General features: G+C 40.1%; 3 protein-coding genes across 6 annotated transcripts in view; 1 reads left to right on the top strand and 2 right to left on the bottom strand.

Moving 5' to 3' along the window:
• Positions 1 to 48: 48 nt before the first annotated feature.
• On the bottom strand, positions 49 to 3606 carry bcl10 (BCL10 immune signaling adaptor). Of its 2 annotated transcripts, none has more exons than XM_088312122.1 (3): positions 3333 to 3606; positions 2538 to 2866; positions 49 to 1913 (listed from the first exon to the last, which is right to left on the bottom strand). In XM_088312122.1, exons 1-3 carry the CDS (start codon positions 3356 to 3358, stop codon positions 1510 to 1512), a joined length of 759 nt encoding a protein of 252 aa, XP_088168248.1. In that variant the 5' UTR covers positions 3359 to 3606; the 3' UTR covers positions 49 to 1509. The 2 variants fall into 2 exon arrangements, with proteins under 2 accessions (XP_088168248.1, XP_088168249.1); XM_088312123.1 differs by having other exon boundaries at positions 54 to 1913; positions 2538 to 2826; positions 3333 to 3484.
• A 201-nt stretch (positions 3607 to 3807) lies between these two features.
• Positions 3808 to 11614, bottom strand: LOC148326176 (uncharacterized). Its single transcript, XM_088312118.1, has 17 exons — positions 11517 to 11614; positions 11014 to 11182; positions 10793 to 10913; positions 10586 to 10717; positions 10433 to 10507; positions 10188 to 10259; positions 9629 to 9745; positions 9374 to 9559; positions 9186 to 9295; positions 7824 to 8388; positions 7466 to 7576; positions 7184 to 7288; positions 6660 to 6818; positions 5548 to 5648; positions 5252 to 5465; positions 4547 to 4639; positions 3808 to 4469 (listed from the first exon to the last, which is right to left on the bottom strand). The coding sequence occupies exons 2-17, from the start codon at positions 11175 to 11177 to the stop codon at positions 4302 to 4304; spliced, it is 2493 nt and encodes an 830-aa protein (XP_088168244.1). The 5' UTR covers positions 11178 to 11182; positions 11517 to 11614; the 3' UTR covers positions 3808 to 4301.
• Positions 11615 to 11721: 107 nt separating this feature from the next.
• ift22 (intraflagellar transport 22 homolog (Chlamydomonas)) overlaps positions 11722 to 16568 on the top strand; it is a 51738-nt gene continuing 46891 nt past the window's right edge. For 2 of the 3 annotated variants that reach the window (XM_088312125.1, XM_088312126.1), the window contains exons 1-5: positions 11722 to 12019; positions 12198 to 12280; positions 12401 to 12487; positions 12567 to 12769; positions 12835 to 13009. In XM_088312125.1, coding sequence (XP_088168251.1) covers positions 11981 to 12019; positions 12198 to 12280; positions 12401 to 12487; positions 12567 to 12769; positions 12835 to 12983 — 561 coding nt within the window. In that variant the 5' untranslated portion in view covers positions 11722 to 11980 and the 3' untranslated portion in view covers positions 12984 to 13009. Of the gene's footprint in view, positions 12020 to 12197; positions 12281 to 12400; positions 12488 to 12566; positions 12770 to 12834; positions 13482 to 16568 lie in introns of those variants that run through there. The other variant, XM_088312124.1, reaches the window with a different exon arrangement.

Below are 16568 nucleotides of genomic sequence, written 5' to 3'. Positions count from 1 at the left end.
CGGTCAACGCCTGGCTCCAGACTATTTAATTAAATATGGTAAAATTTGGATACTGTACTTGAAAGCAAACTTACATTTTGTCATATAAAATGTATATCTAGCTCTGCATTGTTATAAATTTGTTGTCTCTGCATATTTTCTTTTGAAGGAAAATGTTTCAGAAAAAAAATGTGAACTGTATTTATAATGTAAAGTTGTTTATTTTTAACTAATAGACACTTAAACATAATCATATTTAAAGATAATGAATACAAACCATACATTTTAATTAACCAATTCTAGGACCAAATGGCAAAATTATTTTTTGTGAAACCTAATACTTTGACCTACACTCCAGACACTTTATTTTTTTGGAGGGGAGGGTATTATTCAGTGGCATGATAATGAAATGCTGCCTTTGAGAAAGAAAAAACTATTGCTTTCTTTTTCTTCAAGTACACCCGTCGCTAAACTAAAGACGTCAGCATAGGATCCCCTGAAGATTGTGACTTATTACCACGAGACATTATCATTCCCTAAAAAACGTTGCACGAGGTTAAAGAGTGGGTCGCGGAAATGTAAATAATGAGAGTTCAATACCAGGACTGTATTTTTTTTTTCTTTGTCTTGTTTTATTGTATAACATTTCTGAGTAGACATATGAGAAGCATCGCAGCCTGATACGGCCACATATAACGAATAACTCCTATGGGTAGCCCCCCCACCTCCACCCCAGGCACTTTGTCCTTCCTACAGTCTTAAAATATACATGAGAAATTGTCCATAGTTGTGAATGTGAGTGTGAATGCCCGGTTATTATTTATGTGCGCTGTGATTGACATAAAAGAGGAGCAAGCAGGCTTATTTGGTATTTGGCTCATAGCAGCACAGTCGCCTAGCGGTTAGCACATCTGTCTCACAGTTCTGCGGTTCGGGGTTCAAATCTCAGCTCATGTCTTCCCAGTGCTTGTGTGGGTTTTCTCCAAGTACTCCGGCTTCCTCCCAAATTCTGAACAAGTGCAGTCCACTTGTTTACATAGCAATGTTTCATGAAACATGAAATGCTGAAGTGATAAAGCCGCACATTTGTTGGCATTATCGCAATCCGAGTTATGACGTACTGACTTATGTTTACGTCACACTTGTCTGGCAGGATTTTGGGAGTTTGTCATAGTCAACACTTAAGAGATTGCAACTCAGTGTTTAGTCAGTTAATTGCAACGTAAGTAGATAAAAAAAAACAAAAAAAAACTGTGCGTCATATTAATTCATGGTTCATGTGCCTTTATATTAGCGTAAACCGAGCCTAAATAAATCTGATATTTTTTATTGTAATATATATATATATATGTATATATATATATATATATATATAATCACAATTGTAATATTGTGAGGGAAAAAAAATGCAAGTAGATTATTTTTCAATATTGCTCAGTCCTACTTTATAGTATATTAAAAAGCAGCAGGACAATTCCTTAGTGGATGATGAGTGCACCTGGTTGTCCCTTTAATGCAACCATACTAAACCTATTTTAGTAAAAAGTTGCTCCGATCTGGCGTTTGAGTGAGACAACGCGAGCGGAGGGGTTGGAAGTTGGGGTCCGCTCCGCTGCCGGTGGAGCCCGGTGACACTGCGTCGATGTTGGAGGGTAACCCTGTCGGCACCTCCTCCTCCTCCTCTGGCAGGGCAGGAGCTCCCGGCTCTCCTGGCCTGGGGAGGCATGAGGAGGTTGCGGTGGAGGAGGACATCAGACCACCCTCGTACGACATTGAGGGCGCGCTGGGGTGGGCAGCGATTTCTAAAGTGGAGGGGGTACGTGGTCCGTCCAGGGAGCAGATCAAGGTGGAGTCGTTTGAGAACGTACCGGAGAGCTCCAGGGTGGGACATGGAGAGGTGAGGCTGTTCTTGGGTGAGGAACTGTAAGCTGTGGCTGCACAAGAACAAAAGACAAATACAGGTGGATCGCAATAAATGTGAACGCTGTGGAAGAATTATTTTGGTAAGTCAAATTGTGAAAAAAAAACAAATATTCCACATATTTCTTTTCTAATTATAACTTAAAACTCAACGAAATGTGGACTTCACTATCTTAATAATTACAAATGAATGAACAAAATATGAGTAGAATCAGGCGATAACCACCCACACACACATCCATGCAAAAAAAAGCAAGATGAAATAATTTTCTACTGGCATCATAACGTAGGTCTTTATACAGGAGATTTGCACCCCCTTGTGGAAGGAAGAGGAAATGGCGGGGGTGGGCGGCCGTTTATGGTGAATGATGGGAAATGTAGTTAATAATCGTAAATATGATTGGGGGTGGGGCTTCACATTCAGCACCATTCAAGGTAGCATCTTCACCGATCGGCCTTCTGAAAAGTATTTTCCCATTTGTGGAAAGCTTCTCTTGCTAACTTTGCTTAGCATTGGCTCTAAAGCACATCTATTCTATTATCAAAGTAATTTTTGAGAAGAGAATCTAAAAATAATTCTAAAAAGATTCGTTTGTGACAGCCCATAACTGAACTTAAGTAAGATGTGGCCTCCGAACCTTTGAGAGACTCCAGTTTCTCATTCTTGGCCTTCTGCACCTCGTCTGTAATCTTGTGGATGACAAAGTTTTGCGAGCGCAGCTCCCGGATGGAGTCGATCAGGACGTCGAGGCCACGGGGGTTCTCGGTGAGAATGTCCAGGAGCCACCCCGTCCGACTGGTCTGCGTGCTTTTGCTGTTGATCTCCTCGGCGTCGTCCCGGGTCAGGATGCGGCGTGAGCGCAGGTAGTCTAGATGGCACCGGGCCCTGATCTTCTCGCAGAGGTAGTGGCGCATACGGGTCAGGACCTTGCGGGCAGTAATGGGAGAGTTTTTTTCAACAATTTGCCTTTGAAAGGAAGAAAAGGAACAGTTTTGTAATTATTTGACCAGGGTTTCTCAAACTGTCTGGGGACCCCTTCTGGGGGAGACATTTTCCAAGGACGTCATGGGAATTTTGTCTCAACCTAAATATTCACAACCTGCCAATTTGATTTTTAAAATGATTACCCGGCTAAGAAACAGAAAGCAGAATAATTTTCACATTTCACAATTGTAATAAGTAATAACGAGGATACTACTTGATTTAAGCAAAAAAAAACATTTGTCAAGATAACAGGGAAATTTGCAAGATTTCTTTCTACACAGGTGTACCTGATTTTAAGACGTTTACATAATCAGTCTTTAGAGGGGCGTTGTGATTTGGTACGTTCAACATTCACTTTACTCATTGAAAATACAACGACGGCGACTATTTTCGATGGCTTTTGTTCAACTCTAAATCGTTCATTAGTGGAGTGAGCCGGCGTACTCACGTCTTTTTTAATCTCCGCCATCTCATCTTCGGTGATTTGAGGAACGTCCATCCTCGCGACAATAAAAATAGAAGTAAAATAATAAAAATATATTAAAAAAAAAAAAAAAAATCCAAGCGTTCTGGTAAAACGCGAATGGCCGCTACAGTAAGTTCGGCGTTAAGTTCTTAACTAGTTTACTTTCGAGTTTTTTGTTTTTAAATCTGGAGGATTAACTGACATTTTTGTGTTTCAGTAAACGAACAGAGGGGGGGGGGAACCCGGACTTCCTGATTGGGAAAGTTTACGTCAACAACAGGCCAGCAGCCGAACGTTATACGTCACTTCAACTTCGATATGGTGCAATAGCATCATTTGGCCACTGGATGTCGCTGTTACGTGTGTTTTTATTTTGAGCAAAAAAACGGTTGTACTTTGATTTGTTATTCGTCAGATACTATCCACTCATCCATCCATTATCCGAAACGCTTCATGGTCTTTGTTTACATTTTATTTGTGCAAAGGAAGGATGCATCAGTGCACATTGTTCCTTAAAACACATGTTCAATAGGGCAACTGAACACAAAGTTTAACTTCCCTCTCATAGAGGCAAACTGAGTGCTCGGAATTGTGTTTTTAATTGTGCTTTTTAACCACCCGCAGGAACACAAGACCTAAAATCAGTCTATTCGTTCAATGTCAGAACGCGATAAACACATTTACTGGTAATAACAAAGGGTGCATACAAATAAACTACCGTTCACAGCGTTGGACAATGATTCTTCAGTTTAGAATGTTTTCAGAATGTGGGAAGACTAGCTGAAGAAACCCATGATGAGAACATCCAAACGGGAAGGATTCAAACCCACAACGTCCAAATGGCGAGACATAGATATTAATTACTACTAAAATGTGCTGCTGGATTAACCAGATATTCCTTATTTAAACTTGACCTCCTCCAAAAGGGGTGACAATAAATATCACATGCGGTCATTTCATAAAAGTTGAAGACCAAAAAGTGGATATTTGATCCTCAAATATCATCAGGTAAGAGTTTTTGAGGAAGTCCACGTAGTTCTGGATCTTCTTCTTGTGGCTCTCGCACTTGTCCAGGCTGAACTGCAACTCTTTCAAACGGGCTTCAAACTGCTTCTCCGCCTAAATGGGCACAGGCAAAATGTCATGTTAGAATTAAAGTACGGTACGTTAACGGTGTGAGGAGGTTCGCTACTCACCGTCAACTTGCTCTGGCGGAGAAGTCTCAGCTCGTTAACGGTGATCTGAAGGGCCTCGTCTTTGGACAGAACTTGCTCGGTGACATTTTTCGCCTGTAAATGTAATCACGGATTACTGAATTAGAACGACACTCAGTACATCCTTGTTTTAATTCTGAAAAATAAGTCACAGTGTCCTGTCATTGGTGAGCTATTTTAATGTCCTTGGGGCTAACTGGTACCTGCTGGCACCATTTATTTTTTGGACAATGCACATTAATCGGAGCAAAAACATAACTATGTTCATCTTGCACCCATTCTCTTCGGAGCGCAACTGCTTTCTGCTCCGAGAAGGGAAAAAAAGTTAATTGGGATGCAATTAAATTAAAAGAGGCTTGGTCGTTGACAGTCAGTATTAGTGGTAATCAAAACCTTGACTTTTAAAAACCGACAAATTGGTACTCCGCCCAAGCCTAACTAGCATCTCAGCTCAAATAGCAAAAAGACCAAAAAAAAAAAAAAAAAAGGTGACACACCATATTTTTCTTAGTTTGAGTCCATTTCTTAGCTAACAGCCGACTCAAACAGCAACAAAAAAATGGATCGTCACGTATTGTCGGCTTTTGTTTTTTTTTAAGCAGGCTACTTCCTGGTTCAGAGGATGAGATACAATCCTGGGGTTGTGCTAGTGTGCTCGCACCCCCCCGAAAAAACCCCCCCAAGTACCTGTCCTTTGAAATCCAACAACTCTGCTGAACATTGCGCCAGCTTCTGGGTGAGCTCTTGGCATTCGGACATCCGTTGCTCCAGCTGGCGTTCGAGCTCCGTGCACCGTGTGGAGCGTTGCTCAAGCAGCTGGCTGTTGTGGCGAAGCGCTTGCTCTTGGCTCTCCAACTTCCGTTCCAGCTCCAGCTTCTCTCGATGCAACTGATCCAGCGTTCTAGACAAACGTTTAGGAGGTAGGGTTCATGTGCTTTCGCCAGGGTCCAGTTTGGTCACTTCAGTCTTTGGTGTTGTCTTACTTTTGCAGAGTGTCCATTTGATCTTGGAGTCTTGAACGAGTCTGGTCAGAGGACTCTCTCAGATCCGAGGCCGATCTCACCAAATTCAGTTGAATCTGCAGCTGTTTTTTTTTCAAAATGTAAACAGAATGGATTTTTAGTAATCGCTTCCTCTGAGTTTTTTTTTGTTTGGTTTTCGAATTGCTAAATGGGCTGATTCAAAAGCTCTGGGATTTAGTTAGATTTAGAATGACTATCAGCGTTTTGTTCTTAAAATCGTGCATGTAAAGACTTCAATAATATCATGCATAGCAAGACTTTTTATATATTTATAATGAGCTACAAGTATTATCTCATTGTATTTATATTGTCAAAGTACAATTAAATCAAAAGTAAAATTATACATTTTAAAAATCGACTGATAGTAACTCATTTCTGTTTAGCTTTTTTAAATTTTTTTATCTTTAATTGAAACTATACAATAACTGTAATAAAACTATGAAAATTTTTTGTTTGTGTTACTCCATTTTATTAGACATTTAAAACAAGCTTTCAATACGACGTATTGTATGTTGTTTTGTTTTTTAATATAGAAGAAAATGAAAATATAGATATTTTTGTCAGATTAAATATCATTACACTTATAAAATAATTGCATATTTTACCGAAATGTTTTTTTTTATAATGTCTATTTTTAGCATTTTCAAATAGAATACTGAAAATACATTTATTATTTGTATTTAAATATCTTTTAGTTTTAATTTTAACTAAAAAGTAAAAAATTACAAGATAACAGTTCAGATTATATATATCAGTTTAAAAAAATCATTACTACAATTACCATTTATATCATTTTATTGTAGTTTTGTCATTTTATTGTAATTAGACATGAATTAAATCAAATGATTTAACTATTTTCATATTAAACAACTCCATTTTTTAAAAGTGAAATTGATTATTACACTTAATATTAAATATATTCTTTTTATAAAATCATACATTTTAGAATATTTTTTTTCTACCTTCCTAAAACATTGAAATTTTATTGCCTCATGCTGATGATGGTCCAAGGGTGTCCAAATTGATCACCCAAATACAGTCCCCTTCCCCGTTAACCCTTCCTGCCAGCACACCTCACACTGCAGCTTCTTAATGTCCTCTGCCTGTTCTGAGCACTTCGACTGGGATGTTTCCAACTTCTCCTGGCAAGTGAGCAGCTTCTGCTCGGTCTCTCTCAGCGTTTTAGGCAAATGCTGGAGTTCTTCGACACGACCCTGCAGCTCCTGCCTCACCTGACACAGGGTTAGACTAAACTGTCATCAAACCTGACTGATGGCCTCTGCCCAAATCACTCGTATCTCAAAACATATTTTCTAATTTTTTTATTTTTAATTAGAAAAATATCACCGTAATATTGTACTTTATATCTGCCCGTCTTGGCCACAAGGGGACAGTGCAAGATAGATGTATATACTGTACATGGTCTGCCCTATAGAGCTCTTGTCCGAGGATAAAGAATATATGACTTAGTCGTTGTGGTACAACGGATCACATAGGTCACGGTTTTGGATTGGATCACTGATTTTGATTCATGGATCGGATCGCTTTTCAGATTAGGAGGGAAAAAAAATGGTAAACATCCGAAGGAAACAATTACCTCATCGGCTTTAGAGTTTTCTTCATCTTGCATTTTCTGAAGGTCCTGTGATACATTTTTATATTGGAGCTTCACATTGTTCAACTCTGTTTCAAGTGACGCAACCTGGAAGGAACACAAAGATTTAAAAATCATCTATCCATCCATTTTTCCATCGAGCTTGTCCTAATTATGCTATAGCACAGTGTGTACTTTTCACTGCCAAATAACACAAAGAGAACAACGAAAAACTCCACACAGTCCACAAAGAGACTCGAACCAGATCTCAGCATACGTGCTAACCTGGTTTTGAAACTGTTCTACTACACGATCCTTTCCACTCGACGCACTCTTCTCTTGGACCAGAGCTGTCTCACATTCAGCAAGCTGCTTCTCCAACTGGGCAAAGGACAGCTGCGACACACACACACACACAAGACACATTTAAAGGGGACACAATGTGGAAAATTGACTTTTTAACCTACCCTTTACCTTGCAGAACAGCGACATCATGTGTTTTTATTTCTCCAATTTTGTACGTTTTTTCTGTTTAATTATTTAATGACCTTGACCACATTTAAAAAAAAAAATCAAATGTAGCAACACAACCCTGCGTTCAGTTTTAAAGGTGCACCTAATACAGTGTGAAAGAGAGTTGTACCTTGAGCGTAGCATATCTGCTGCTGTAGTGCTCCTCTTCCGCATCGAATCGTTCTCGCTGTAGCGAGACACCGTCATGTCCCGCGTGGGTCTCCACCGTCTCCTCCTTGTGCGAGCAGCCCTCCCTGGCCTTCTCCCTTTCCCTCCTCTCCCTCTCCCTCTCTCTCTCTCTCGCCCGTTCCCTTTCTCTCTCCTCACATTTCTTCTCCCAATCCCTCCTCTCCCTCTCCCTCTCCCTCTCCCTCTCCGCCCTTGCCTTCACCCGTTCCTTCTCCCGGTCTTCCCACTCTCTCTTTTCATTCTCCCTCTCCTCCCTTCCCTTCGCCGATTCCCTCTCCCTGTGCTCCTGCTCGTTCCTTTCCTTCATCCTCTCCTCCCATTCCTTCTCCCTCGCCTCCCATTCCATCCGTTCCCTCTCCCTCTCCTTCGCCCTGGCCTCCTTTTCCTTTATCCTCTCTTTCTCCCTTTGCCTAAACCTCTCCTCCCACTCTCTCTCCCTCTCCTTCACCATCGCCGTCTGCCTCTCCATGTCCTTCTGCATCTTCATGGGGATGCTGATTACTTGCCTTCAAGTAAAAAAAGTTCATGCATATATATATATGGCTTTCAGATGGTTACAATTTTAATCATAATTAATCGCAAGATTTTTCATAATCAACTCACAATTATCCATCCAGCCATTATCCGTACGGATTACAGCTGGAGCCCATCCCAACTGTCTTCGGAATGTAGGAGGGGTACACCCCACCTCCAGCCAATCGTAGTAGCTCACAATTAATCTCAAATTAATTACACATTTTATAATTGTTTTAAATGTATAACCAAAAAAAATTCCCATGTTTTTAATATCTTCGTTAATTAACAAAAATGGCCAAATATGTTTACCTAATACAAATATGGTAGCATGTTTTAGTTAAACGATCAATAATTTAAAAGTAACTTATCAAGTTATTTAAGATGAAAAAGATACACAATACAGTTGAAAGGAGTGTGAGAATTGTGTTGAGGCTATTTTTGTGCCACTGGGTGGCATTAGCGTTTCATGTTGGAAGGTGACAGGAACAGAAATGTTTTCTTTTCAAATTAAGAGCAAATTAAATGGAACATTAAGCAAATCGCGGGCTCCTTATTCACCGAGATGTAACTGACACAGTTTCGCATAATTCAGATTCGCTCAATCACATTTTTTTTATTTATTTTTTTTTAATGACAGATCACTAAAGCTTTAGTGGGTCGTTTTATTTTACGCTTGATGGGTGGGAAACATTGCAAAAACGCAAATATTTGTACACAAGTTATTAAAAAGGCAATATTACATATTTTGCCCCATTAAAATTAGTGCAGATATTCATAAACAACCTACTTTTGAAGTAATTCCACGTGAGCATTTAGTTTATGGTTCTCCTCCGTGAACTGCTCCTTCTCCCGTTTCCACGTGTCTCGCTTTTCTTGGATCGTTGACAGCAGGGCATCCTGATTGGAGACAAAAATGGTCAATTGTCTTTGCAACAAGAGGGCCAAATGAGTCACCTGCGTGGATTCAGATCACACCTTATCCCGCAGCTGACTCAAGCATTTTTCCAGGCCGGCCTCGAATCGCTCCGCTTTCTGCTTGTGCACACGCGACGCCTTCTTGAGGGCCTCCTTCTCCTGGGACGTCTGCTCCGTCAGAGCTGCCAAGGATGCTTTCAGGTCGTCTATCTCTGCTTTGTGTTGAGTCATGGATCGCTCTAGAGTCTAGAAAAGGAGAATGTGCTACAACGTGACGACTTCGGGGAGCGCTCAACAGATTCCTGGGTGTCTTACCCGAACTTGCACAGTCAGTCGATTGTTTTCCGCCTCCTTGTTGCGGAGCTGACCTTGTATACGGGCACGAGTGCCTTCTGCAGACTTTGCTATGCTAAGAGCGCTCTTGATGTTCTCCTGTGGGTCATCAGGAATGAGAAGGAATATGAATAGGGCATTTTTTTTCATAACCTTTGAGCCAAGTCACTCATTTCTCATTTTACATCCAATTCTTAAAATGTCATCTTTTGACAAAAAAGAAAAAAATCCTCCAAAATGTATGCTAGCCACTTCTGCTTAAACAGATCATTCAATGCTAACCCTGAAATAAAATGATCAATAACTACAATCAGTATTTGGTTCAGATTTTCATTTCTTGGGCCCATTCTATTTGGAAGCTGACCATTACAAACACCTTACAGAAATCCAGCAAACAAAAACGTCATGAAAAATATGAACATAAATGAACGAACGAATACTACTTTCACCGTGCTGCATAAACTGCATTTAAATGGAACGGTGATATGATTTGTAGTTGTGACAGAGCATTGAATTACGCTAACATGTCTCGTGTACTCGCCTGTTCCTTTTGCTGCAGATACATCAGCTCCTCCGCTCTTCTTTCTGTTACACCAAGGTCACCTTTAAGAAGCTGGAGAGGACAAATGAGAGAAAACTACAATGGATATTTTATTCTACGTCAGTGCTTCTCAATTATTTTATGTTACGTATTTTAGTTCTTATACTGTAGTGTCCTTCACTCCTTTGGTATCAGTTTTGTAGCATGTATGGTAAGTAGTTGTGTGCATTTGTCACAAAACACACCTGATTTTCACGTTCAATTTGGAGTATCTTATTCAGTAAAGCGTCAATCTTGGTGCTCGCATCAATGCGATCAGTCTGGTTAAAAAGAAGAAAAAAAAAACACTTGTAAACTTGTCATTAAAGCCTGAAGATGAAAAATGAATTACAACCAACCTCCTCGTCCAGAAGCTGGTTCAGTCTTTGTCGCACAACCTGGTTGATTTGACGAAAGTCCTCCATCTTCTGGAGCAAGATTCCTCTCTGCTTCACCATGCGCTGCTTGTTGACTGAAGACGATTGTGCATCCTTTGAGAAACCATAAAGGGAAACATGAGGAATTTGCAACACGCTGCTCACAACACAACGCAAGTTAGGACGCACCTTCAGGATGTCTTTGAACGACACAAGCTGCACGGCTGCGGAGACGATAGCAGCTTCGGCGTCCATCAGTCTCTTCACGAACGATCCAAACCCTTTGTCGTTGTCCCCAGTATTACATGGACTACATAGATCATGTGGAGATTAGTGAGTCATTTTGGGGGGCTCCTTGTGGCTGTTGTTCCACAATGAAAGTCTTCTGAGTACACATGCATGTTCCTCACCAGTGGATCTCAACCTGTGGGGTTCTGTTAAGACCAGTGCTGGTCCAAATGGTCTTTGAGGTTTCACGAGAGCCTTCGAGGTCTCCACAAGTCAGTGTCAGACCCAGCCTGGCTGAGGAACTGCAGCCGGGAGGTTGACTCTGCCGTTCATCTTCCGGACACATAATACCTGTCATGGATGCAAGAAAAATAGAGAGGCTACTAACATACTAACCATTTTAATTACCCCTGTGAATTATTGCTAAGGGTCCTTGGTTGCCTACAAAGGTGCAGTTATTTATTAGGGACATGGTGCGCTCGGTTAAAGGAAGGGTCTATTTTAGCTTTTGTTTTAGCTTGTGTCGTCAAGGTGTGTTGTCAGGGAAGCGTGGTGTAACTTCATTATCCTTTGTGACGTTTAAACAGCTAGCTTCAATCGACTAATACACAAAGTAAGCGACAGCTTCGCTATGATAAAATGTACACGAGTAGTTTTTTTTAATGTAAATAAAGACGTTACTCACCAATTTGGTTTTGTTTTTGACCTGGAACACTCCAAAACACCCGCCCACTTCGTCAATCTCGGCAACTCAAAGGTGATTGGGTAGTCCAGGGAACCGATCGTTACGTCACCATTTTTCCTTATCGTCGATTTGCTACAATTGAAAACAAAATAGGCGTTGCTTCACGCGATCAAATTCACTGACAGCCAATGAGCAGCGAGCGGCACTGCCATTGGCTGAAACTATGGAAACTAAACGGAAGTTTACCATGGACGCGAGGTCGGCTAACAAACAAAGCTACACAGATTTACGAGTGCTTTTTTAAAAAACATTTTTTACAACCCGAACGCTTCAAAACTAACATTAATTCAACACAGAGACATACACCATTATTACATAACTGATATTATCTCACGTAAACGCACAGTTGTGGTTTAAATCGCAGTTAGTTTGACGGCTAATGATACTTGAGCCTTATCACTACAATGTTCAAAGCTAAAATACTCCTAATTGGTCCCAATGAGGTAAGTAAACAACACATACCCTTAGCCTTAGCGTGTTTACGCGGCTGTTGTTTCACATGTGTTCATTTATAACACTAAATGACAAAGTATCCATGTTTTCTGAACAAAAAAGATATATGTAAAGGTGTGATAGCCCTCTCACATGTCTTTAATTATAATGCAAACATGTTTATTTCAGAGTGGGAAAACTGTCCTTGCAAATTTCCTCTCAGATGCAACAGAAAATGTGGGAGGCGAATACAGACCCACTCAAGCAGTCAGGTATGAGCTGCATGACAATCCCTCAAATGTCACAAACTCCTTTCTGGTTTATGATATATATGGTTACATGATCACATTAATAGTGTTATTTTCCTGGTGCTTTTTTGTTGTTGCTTGCAGGATACTAGAATTTGAATCACAATTGGATGGTTGTGGTGATGTGAAATCATGCGAAGTTGAGCTCTGGGACTGTTCTGGTGACTTCAAGTGTGTTCCCTTAATTCTTATTTATTTCACTTAATTCCCACCGTTAAGATTCATTAAACTGATGTTTTCCCCATTGCAGGTTTGAGTCATGCTGGCCTGCGGTCACCAAGGATTGCAGCGGTGTGGTGATCATTTTTAATCCTGACGTTCCAAGTCACTTGAAAGAAATCGAGACCTGGCACTCGATGTTCATCTCCTCGCAGGGCTTGCAGGACAGCCAATGTCTGCTCATTGCACATCACAAGCCCGGCAGCGCAATAGAAGAAGGTCGACTGCCTCTAGGTAATGCCTTTTGAAAGCCTTCTATATTATAAAGGAACTACTTCACTTTTTTTTTTTTAATCCAGCCTCACAGCTAAGCAGACTTCCACTTATTCATTCTGAAATGGAGGAAGAGCCAGAGGACCTGAGGAGAGCTTTCTGCAGATACTTGGGGAAAGTTGTAAATACACTTTCGGAAAGCCGTGAGCGGGAGGAGATGTCCATCATCACGTAGCAGCAATATCTCTTAAAAGTTACCAGGTAGTTTACATTTCTTTTCCCCTGAACATTTCTAAATGATTTATCAGACATCTCAGATGGGTTAACACAGCTTCCAAAAACTGCATCGGACATAGACTGTAAAACTTAAATTCAAGAAAAGTCAAAAGGGATGAAACAAAACAATGTGCACGACCAAAACAGCTGTGTCAACAACGGGAATAATCCGAGTTCTACAAGTCTTGGCAATCGTTTACTTTTTTTCATCACTTGACAACATTCCTTGGAAATCATAATCTCCCATTATTGGTGAGCTAATTTCCGAAGAGGCCCATGGTCTGCTCACTTGGCTCGAGTGCTACCTGGTGACCAATGGACTCTATTTAGGTGACCCCTGGTGTATAACATCAAATATAAGTGTGCTTATTAATAAATGTACAATACACCCTTAAAAAAAAACAAGAGGCATTTTTGTTATGATTTACCGGTAAACATTCTCTACACATTCTCAGGTGGATCCAACCTAACAGGTAATTTACATTTCATTAAAAAAAAAAAGGAAAAAAATATATATATTTATATATCTATATATCCCAAAGTTTGGTGAATTATGCATTATAATAAGTGGGAATCCTCCCATGTATGTACTCTACATATCCATCTAAGTAAAAAAAAAAAAGTATGTCGTTCTGACGAAAGGAAGTAAGAAATGATTAAAATAAGGTGTCTAGGTTCCTAGATCATGCAAAATGGGAGTCAGCACGCAACTGCCACCATTTAAATTACCTTAATTAACCCTAAATGATATTCAGATGACCTTGTACGCTTTCACTAATATTTATTTATTTTATTTATTTTTTTCTATTTATATTTAATTTTATTTTATTTTATTTTACTTTACTTTACTAGGGGCGCAGTGGCCCCTCCCCTTAAATTCTAGGGATGCAGTAGAAAAAAAATTCCGAAGCGGCAGCATCATACGTCATATTCAAGGTATAATGAATTTATGAACCGTTCTTAAAATCAGTCCAGTGTTTGAACAAAACCTTCTCCTAGGAAGGGGGAAAAATGTCAAGAAACCAGTCTTCTAAACTTGTACACTTCTTTGTACGTCAGAAGGATAACCATCCGTTTAAGTACTCATGCACAAAAGCAAACAACCTTGAATCATCCTTGAACATGTTAATGCTCACTCAAAAATACGCATGACATGGATTGTAGATTTTAGTATCCATTAATGTGTTAAATATGTCGCTTTCTCAACCCATTAAGAGAAAAATAGTATATTCTATATTTAGAATGCCTTTTGGATGTGTCCCTGCAGCTTCCGGCATTTATAAAGAGTAATGAGTCATGATTTCAAATGTGCAGACATGACGAAGAAAAGAGATTAGCGTGACTAAAATAGCAAATATTCTCATTCACTGTCTAAATCTATGAGATGAAGACAAATGTCACTCAATTTTGCCAGTATCACGCGCATGAAAAAAATAAGACAGCGATTTGCTGTGAAGGGTTAGGTAACCCTCACCCTTGTCAAAATTGCCGCCACCCTAAGATGGACAAAATCGGGTGCTCATATTCCACGAATGAAAAAGAATATTCTGGAGTTGACTTCGTCTTATCGGTCTTAACCTCACGTTGCCATTTCAGAATTCCAAACGGACCCATTTGGTCTAATAATCATCTTACTCCTCCAGTCTGGTCTCTCTCATAAACTGACCCGCTGGCTCGAAGCACATCTTCGATCATTATCTTGATAAAATTGAGACATTTAGACACAGACGACACTGAAGAAATATCTCAAATGTGCTCAAGCATGTTTTTATCTGTATTGCAAGATATAATACCTAAGAGGGATTGTTGATTGCGTTTGCATCGCTGCATATCTCTCAAAATGCGATTAACCAGTGTCTTATCTTTTAATTGCCGCTGCCTGAATGGATTGGCCTTATTCAAAAAGTCAATTTTGGTCCAATTTGCCACTAGTTGTTCACTGAAAATGACATCACATTTTTTACTTGAATTTCAAGCTGATCGTTTTTCTTAATTTTTTTTTTTTCATTTTCCAAACATGTTCGGGTCAAGTCAGTGCCTTAATAACTGAAACTTTCATTTGACTACTGCACTTTCTTCCAAACCTTCACCGAATCATTTGGGGCTACCCAGTAAGCATTATGAGCGTTTTCATCATTTTTTCGGGCACAGTGTGACGACTGTTTTTGGGCTATTGACGTCCAAATTGCCTTCAGATTATTACCAAGGTCCTGCTATGTGCTTTGAGACCACTACCTTTATTCGTGATCACCCTCACGCCATGAGGCGAGATTTTGCATAAAGTGCTGTAGCAAAGGCAATTGATCTTCCGCTTTGAAATAACGGAGCTTCTCACCAAGCCTTTTGATGAGTTTTTTTGCAACAAATTCCAGCCTGGTGCAGGTTTATATCGTCATGGCCCTGACAACCGTTTTACAGCTCTTTAGTCTTGCCTGTGGTGGCATCGAGATTGGAAGGGAGCACCCCTCTTATTATCTTTGTAATTAAATGTCACGAGATTCCATTTGCTTTGAAAGGATTTTATTAGCATGTCAAAATTACATATCAGTGGGTGGCATGAAAGAAACACAAGAAACCATAGTACGTTTTCCTCCATTTTTGAGTTGCGCAATTTGGTGAAAGCACTGATCACGTTTAAATGATGAGGAGCGGGTCCGTTGCCGTTTCGAGGGGGCCTAACTCCGGTTCCTGCTGAACTGAGCCAGTGCTTGGTGAACATCCAACTGTTATCAGCTCAGTAGGCACAGGAGGTTGAGCCCAGGCTGCTGTGCACCGCCCTACGTTCGCCACAGGGGGGAGTAATAGAGCACACGCAAGCAAAACTTTGTGACTGTGTGTAAGTTTTCCTTGAAATTGTAACTTATTTTCCACATTTACTTTTCTTAGATTTCTGTATATTTTATTATTTTTTTTTAAATCTACAATTAAAATATCGTTTTTTTTTTTTGCTGTTCAGATAAAGTTTTGACCTATGTCACATCCATTTGCAACTCCCAGACAATTTTTCGCTGGTCATATCATAGTTCATCATTTTTCAGACTAAAATCACATCGTGGCAATGTCAGAACTTTTCCATCTATAGATGTGACTAAGCCAAAAGAACATAAGTTGAAGGCGTACGTTTATTTGGCCGCGTTTGGCTTGAATTGCCCTCAGTCGTCAGCGGTGAGCTTTTTTCCGTTTGTCCTTTTGACAAATATGTTAGATAAAAGTCTATTATTAGCGTTGCGGTCAAAGCGGGATGCGCAAGGCCTTACATTCACAGTAAAGGCTCACTCAGAAAAACTTGGATGCAGCTTCCGTTATTGACCACCCAGACAGTAATTGCGCTCAAAGTTCACAATTACATCGCTACTTGTTTTCTCCCCCCGATGAGACATTTCCTGTATTTCCTTCCTGTGTGTGACTCAGCCTCCCTTTACCACAGCCACCACCACCCTCCTATGCTCTCCGATACCAGGGCTTCTTTAGCCGGCATATCCCGAAGAAAGCAGCCATGTTAATTATTGCTGATGTTTATGGAGTGCAATTGACGTTTACAAAA

This window comes from Idiotropiscis lumnitzeri, chromosome 12 (genome assembly GCF_059441095.1).
Source record: "Idiotropiscis lumnitzeri isolate Australia: NSW breed Sydney's pygmy pipehorse chromosome 12, RoL_Ilum_1.0, whole genome shotgun sequence".
Lineage (NCBI taxonomy): Eukaryota > Metazoa > Chordata > Actinopteri > Syngnathiformes > Syngnathidae > Idiotropiscis > Idiotropiscis lumnitzeri.
This window is presented reverse-complemented; position numbering and strand designations above follow the sequence as displayed.

Excerpts from the sequence above, each read along its gene's own strand:
- bcl10 (XM_088312122.1), bottom strand. The coding sequence starts at position 3,358 with ATGAGATGGCGGAGATTAAAAAAGAC. Across the intron at positions 2,867-3,332 it reads TGGCGGAGATTAAAAAAGAC|GCAAATTGTTGAAAAAAACT; the intron begins GTGAGTACGCCG and ends TTCCTTTCAAAG. Across the intron at positions 1,914-2,537 it reads GAAACTGGAGTCTCTCAAAG|CCACAGCTTACAGTTCCTCA; the intron begins GTTCGGAGGCCA and ends GTTCTTGTGCAG.
- LOC148326176 (XM_088312118.1), bottom strand. The coding sequence starts at position 11,177 with ATGTGTCCGGAAGATGAACGGCAGAGTCAACCTCCCGGCTGCAGTTCC. Across the intron at positions 10,718-10,792 it reads CGTTCAAAGACATCCTGAAG|GATGCACAATCGTCTTCAGT; the intron begins GTGCGTCCTAAC and ends GGTTTCTCAAAG. Across the intron at positions 9,296-9,373 it reads TGAGTCAGCTGCGGGATAAG|GATGCCCTGCTGTCAACGAT; the intron begins GTGTGATCTGAA and ends GTCTCCAATCAG.